General features: G+C 31.7%; 1 protein-coding gene across 1 annotated transcript; it reads right to left on the minus strand.

Annotated features, from left to right (window-relative positions):
• Window positions 1-4,172: 4,172 nt before the first annotated feature.
• On the minus strand, window positions 4,173-5,102 carry LOC141516977 (olfactory receptor 4P4-like). The gene has a single exon (XM_074227925.1). It carries the CDS (start codon window positions 5,100-5,102, stop codon window positions 4,173-4,175), a length of 930 nt encoding a protein of 309 aa, XP_074084026.1.
• Between the last annotated feature and the right edge of the window lie 1,556 nt (window positions 5,103-6,658).

Below are 6,658 nucleotides of genomic sequence, written 5' to 3' on the forward strand. Positions count from 1 at the left end.
TTAAGAGAGATCAATGAAATTGGCATGCAACTAAAAAATTTATACATTAATAAAATAAAAAAGGAAGAATTCCATCTAGTTAATAAATAAAACTAAATTTTTTTTATATTTAGAAAAAGCAATCAAATAAACAAAATAAAAACAACAATTGTTTCATTAAAAACAATAAAAAGAAAAATGGTTAATTTGATTTAAAAAAGAAGAAAAACAAATTATCAGCAAGAAAAATGAAAGAGCTGAAGTCAAAAATGTGATGAGAAATCAAGGTAATAATTCAGGCCTTTTTGTCCAACTAAATACCAATAAATCTGATAATGCAAGTGATATAAATGAATATCTGTAAATATCTATAAAACTATAAATTGCCTGAATAAACAAAAGAGGAAATGAAATACTTAAAAAATCTCCATTAAAGAAAAAACAAATTGGACAAGACATCAAAGAAGAGCCTAATGAAAGCTCTCTAGGGTCAGATAAATTCACAAGTGAAATCTACAAACACATAAAGAACAATATACAGCAATCCTATATAAATTATTTGAAAAAAAATTGGCAAAGGAGGAGTTCAGCAAAATTCCTTATAAGACACCGATATGATGCTGATAGCTAACCAGGAACAATTAAAAAAAAAGAAAATTATAAACCAATTTTCTTAATAAACAGTGATAAAACATCTTAAATAAGATATTCGCTTAGAGAATACAGCAAGTTTTCATTAGAACAAAAAACTATGATAAGTTAGGATTTATTTCAGGATGGTGTATACCAGTGAGAGCTCAATATTGGGAAAAAATCAACACAATAGACCATATCAATTAAAAAATCTTACAGAAGCTAAATGATTTTTTCAATAGCTGCTGAAAAGCTTTTGACAAAATACAGCACCCATTACTTTTAAAAATCAATAGCAAAAATAGGAATAAGTGACATTTTCCTTAAAATAATAAGCAAAATCTATCTAAATGATCAGCAAGAATTATATTTAATGGGGATAAATTACAGGCATTCCCAATAAAATCAGGGATGAAACAAGAATACTTATTATCACCACTAGTTTTAAATAATTTATTAGAAATATTAGCTTTTGCAGTAAGAGAAGAAAAACAGACATTGAAGGAATTAGAGTAGATGAGGAAAGAAATCTCTGTCTTTGCAGATAATATGATGGTATGCTTAGAGAATATGAGAATATCAAGCAAAAAGGATCTTGAAATAACTTTAGTAACATAGGATATAAAATAAAAACACAACAATCATAAGTATTTTTAAATAGTACTTACTAAGTCCAGCATTAAGAAATAGAAAAGGAAATTTTATTTAAATTACTGTAGACTACATAAAATACTTCGACCAAGAAAAATCCAGAAATAATATAAATACAATTAAAAAAGCTTTTTTCATAGGAATAACATTAGATCTAAACACTTGGAAAAAATGTTGATTTCTCAAGAGTAGATTTAGGTAATAAAATAAATATGCAATTCTACTTTCAATTGTACCATGACTGTATTATTTGTACAGTTCCATATCCATCAAACAACCAAGAATTTTTTTATAGAGCTAGAAGAAATAGAGCCAAAAGAGGAACAAAATGTCAGGAATATGAAGAAAATTAATTTAAAAAATAATGTAAAGTAAGGTGGCCTATTGTTCCAGATCTAAAACCATATTATGAAGTGACAGTCATCAAAACTGCCTGGTACTGGTTAAGAAATAGAGTGATGGGCCAGTGGATTAGAAAAGGTACAAAACCTAGTACTGAATAACTATAGTAATCTATTGTTTGATAAACACATAGAAGCCAGTTTGGATGCTAAGAAGTGATTAACAAAATCTCTGGTGAAACTGGATTATAATATGAAAGAAATTATGCATAGACCAGCATCTCATAGTCTATCCTAAGATAAGGTCAAAATGGTACAGGATTTACAAATAAAGAGGATACTGAAAGCCAATTAGGAAAACAATGGATTATCTATTGGTCAGCCTGGAAGAATTTTGGACCAAACAAGAGGTAGAGAAGATTTAAATTGCAAAATGGATGGTTTTGAATGCATTAAATGAAAACATTTTTGCATAAATAAAATCATTCAGTTAAAAAAGGAAGGAATTCAGAAAGCAAGGAAACAATAGTTTCCTTAAAATTTGTCTTTAGTATTTCTGCTAAAGAAATCATTTCTAAAATTGAGAGAAAACTGAGTCAAATATATAAGAATACAAGTATATCTCCAACTGATAAATGGTTAAAGGATAGGAATGGGAAGTATTCATATGAAGAATTGAAAGCTCTATATGGACCCATGAAAAAATGCTCTAAATAATTATTGATTATAGAAATGAAAATTAATATCTCTGAAATATCACTTACACTCATAACTTTGGCTAAAATGATGAAAAAATGGAAAATGATCAGTTTTAGAGAGTACGTGGAAAAATTGGGACACGATTGTATGGTCATGAATGAATCCTAATCTATAGAGCAATTTGACATTAAATCCAAAGGACAATAAAACTGTACATGACTTTGATCCAGCAATACTACTACTGGTCTGAATCCAAGAGAGCATAGAAAAAGTCGCAAAGACCCACATAAACAAAAAAAAAATTATAACTTCTATTTCTGTAATAGCAAGCAACTGGAAATAGTGGGAATGTCTATTAATTGAGGAATAGTTGAACAAATTTTATCATACAAATGAAACAGAGTACTATTTTTCTTTAAGAAATAAGGGACAGGGGAGGCTAGGTGGCACAATGGATAGAGCACTGGCCCTGGAATCAAGAGTACCTGAGTTCAAATCTGGCCTCAGACACTGAATAATTACCTAGCTGTGTGGCCTTGGGCAAGCCACTTGACCCCATTGCCTTGCAAAACCTAAAAAAAAAAATGGACAGATAGGCTTCACAAATGTTTCGAAAGTTTTGTATGAACTGCTGAATGAATAAGCAGAAACCAGGATTGAACACATCAACTAATACATTGTGAAATGGTCAATTATGATAGATACACCTCTTTTCAATATTTCAATGAACAAATACAGTTCTAAAAAGATTTGTGATAGAAAATGCTTTCCGCAATCAGAGAAAATCTATGGGATTTGAACGCAAAAAATGTTTATTTTATTCACTTTTTAAAACTTCTTTTATGTTGTTTCTATCTTTCTCATTTTTTCTCCCCCCTTTAGTTCTTAGTATTTTTTCCACCACAAGACTAAAATGTAAATATGTTAACATGAGTATCATGTACAAGCTACATCAGATTATTCATTGCCATGATGTTGTGGGAGGAAATGAATCTGACAGAAAACCTTGGAACTTAAAAGTTTACTAAAAGATGCATGTTGAAAACGATCATTGTATGTAATTTTAAATAATAAAAAATTTACAAAAAATAAAAAAAAAACCTGAGTGACTGAGATAGTCAGTCTCTTTTGGGAGTTCTAAATTTTCTAGAAAGTAAACATTCACCCAGAGAATGGTCACAAAACCTGAACGAACCATTGATTTGAGAAGGGAGTCTTCCTTCTCCTACTCTTACTTTTATTATGTGATGCTGAGAAATGGAGTGATATTACATTTTTTCTGTTTTATTTCCTCTTCACATTTTTCAAGGTTGAAGAAGTAATCTCCATTTGACCTGGGAGTTTTTGATCTATGATGACAAATGAACAAGAATTTTAGTCAGAACGTTGCATTGAGCCAGTTCAGGAGGGAAAATTAGAGAAACCAGGTTCGGCCTGGTAATTTAGCCCAAAAGAAAAATTGAATTTAAAACTAGGATTATTCTGTTTACATTTGAGCTAATCTATGCATCTATGTCACTTCCCTTTTCCAGAGAATGAAGTGGTAAAGATATATGTTTAGCAATTCATCAATCTTTGTTAAAACAATCCAATTGCTAATGTTTGTGTAAAATTGGTATACATGTGACCAAACTGATACTTTAGTAGAAACAATCAAGGGGTCAATGGTTCCAGAAAGTATTCCATTAAGGATTTAAGAGAATCATGTGAGAGCCATGAAATGTAGCATTTCTTAGCATTTCAGAGCCTTGGCAGACAGTGTTATCTAAGATATTACTTATTCTCAAAAGTTTTATAATGAAAATACTTGTTTCTTAACTGGGTGGCAGTTAAAGAAAAAGAAAATTCATTTGTTCAAATTCATTTGTTTTATTTCAGTAAAGAATTCAGTTCTCTGAACCACACTTTTCTCATGGCATTCTTCATTTCTGCATTTCTCAGTGTATAGATGAGAGGGTTCAACATAGGTGCAATCACAGTGTAAAAAACCGAGAATTCTTTGTCATTATTTAGGGAACTGGGAGGTGGGATATAGATGGAGATACAAGGTACAAAAAACAAAGCAACAACCATGACATGGGAAGCACAAGTGGAGAGAGCTTTACGCCGACCTTCAGATGAATGATTCCTAAGATGATATAATATGATGATGTAAGATGCCACCAAAACAAGAAAAGTTGCCAAGACAACCATTCCAGTGTTAGCAATGACTAAAATACTAGCAACATGTGTGTCTGTGCAGGCAAGCTTTAAGAGAGGTTTTGAGTCACACATATAGTGATCTATTTGATTTGGCCCACAGAATGGCAACCTCAGGATAATGAGTAGCTGGGCAACAGAGTGCCAAAATGCCACCACCCATGCAAGTAAGATCAGCATGTTGCATCTCTTCCTGTTGACAATTATCATGTAGTGTAAGGGTTTGCAAATGGCAACATAGCGATCAAAGGCCATTAGCACAAGGATGAAAATCTCCACACCTCCCACTAAATGAGAAGTAAAAAGTTGGGTCATGCAACAGTTGTAAGAGATCGTTTTCTTTGAGGCAAGTAAGTCACTAATCAGTCTAGGAACTATGGTGGAAGTGAAGCATGGATCCATGAAGGACAGGTGACAAAGAAAGTAGTACATGGGTTGCTGTATAAGATGGCTGTTTGTGATGGTGATGAAGATTATGAAATTCCCCAGGAAAATTGCTAAGTAACAGGTGAAGAAAATGAAAAAACACACTGTCTTCATTTCTTTGTTCATGAGCAGTCCCAGGAGTATAAATTCAGTGACATTATTATGATTTTCCATGTATTGAGAGAATGGAATGCCTATCCAGAAGTTTAACTTCCCTGATAATATAAAGGACATGATAAAGCCTAGCTAATATCAAATGTGAAATTTTAGTGAAATTAAAGTCAAATTTTATATCAGTTGTATAAGTCACACTGTGTACTTCAATGTGATCTCTTTTATATGTATTTTTAAATGGGAGGATCAAGGAAACCATACAATTATCCATCTCATAGGAAAGTTTCTGAACTTCATTGTTCATCCAGCAATTATTTCTTTGCCAATAAAATTCATTGATATTTATTCTTTCAAAAATAACATCAATTTTAAAGATATGATTGTAGTCCAGGAATCCACAGGTCATATTTTAAGTTTAATAGGATCCTTTTCTTCAGTAAATGCACAATGTGTATTTGATCATAACCATAATAAATTTCAACATATTTTAAGAATGAAATTTGAAAGATAAAGAAGACAAATGAGTATGTGTTCCCCTCTTTACCCAAGTGAGATATACCTACATTTCATCTGTTTAAATGGGGAAAATTATAAAAATAAATATCAAATACCAATGTTAATATTTCAGAATAACTCAGGAAATTAAAGATTAATATATTAACAGAGGAATATCAAAAGCAAAAACTAAAAATAATATGTTTTTCAGTTCCTTTCCTACTCCCTACATCTATTTCAATTCTAATATTAAAATAAATTAAAACATTTTTGAATTTTGAAGGTGCAAGCAAAAGCCAAGTGAGGATACTAGGGGAAACACACACTCACAGACTCAAACCATAGTTTACCAAAGAGTATGGTGATGAGTAATTGGATGAGCAACAATTTATATTCTTTAAATTGTTTACAAATTCTCTTGCCAACAAATACCAAGAGTATTTTTCCATTTTATGAAGGGTAGTCAAAGCAAAAGATAAACTGAATGATGTTCAAGCATATGTACCATACCTCATGTTACCATCTAAGTAGCTCAAAACTGATTCATTTCTACAATAAATCACCACTTCCAATGCCAAGCATTAAATTTCTTCTAGGGCACTGATGTCTTCGTAAGAAAAGAAAGATAGAAGAGAGAGAGAGAGAGAGAGAGAGAGAGAGAGAGAGAGAGAGAGAGAGAGAGAGAGAGAGAGAGAGAGGGAGGGAGGGAGGAAGGAAGGAAGGAAGGAAGGAAGGAAGGAAGGAAGGAAGGAAGGAAGGAAGGAAGGAAGGAAGGAAGGAAGGAAGGAAGGAAGGAAAGAAGGAAGAAAGGAAGGAAGGAAGGAAGGAAGGAAGGAAGGAAGGAAGGAAGGAAGGAAGGAAGGAAGGAAGGAAGGAAGGAAGGAAGGAGGGGGATAGAAGAAGAAAAAACTGGGAACATTTTTATCTCACAAATAGAAACACTTTCATTTAACATGCAATGGAACAATATATTCTTTTAAGAGTTCAATTCTCTCAGATGCAAATTTTAAAAAGCTTAGTAATAGATTCTAAATTTGCATTATTAATTGTTTTGAACATAAGTAAAAAAAAATCCTCATTAAAACTATTTTTAAAGATTCTTTTTTTTCCCTATAGTTTCA

This window comes from Macrotis lagotis, chromosome 3 (assembly GCF_037893015.1).
Source record: "Macrotis lagotis isolate mMagLag1 chromosome 3, bilby.v1.9.chrom.fasta, whole genome shotgun sequence".
In the NCBI taxonomy this organism is placed as follows: Eukaryota; Metazoa; Chordata; class Mammalia; order Peramelemorphia; family Peramelidae; genus Macrotis; species Macrotis lagotis.

Coding starts and splice junctions, on each gene's coding strand:
- LOC141516977 (XM_074227925.1), bottom strand. CDS start 5,102: ATGGAAAATCATAATAATGTCACTGAATTTATACTCCTGGGACTGCTC.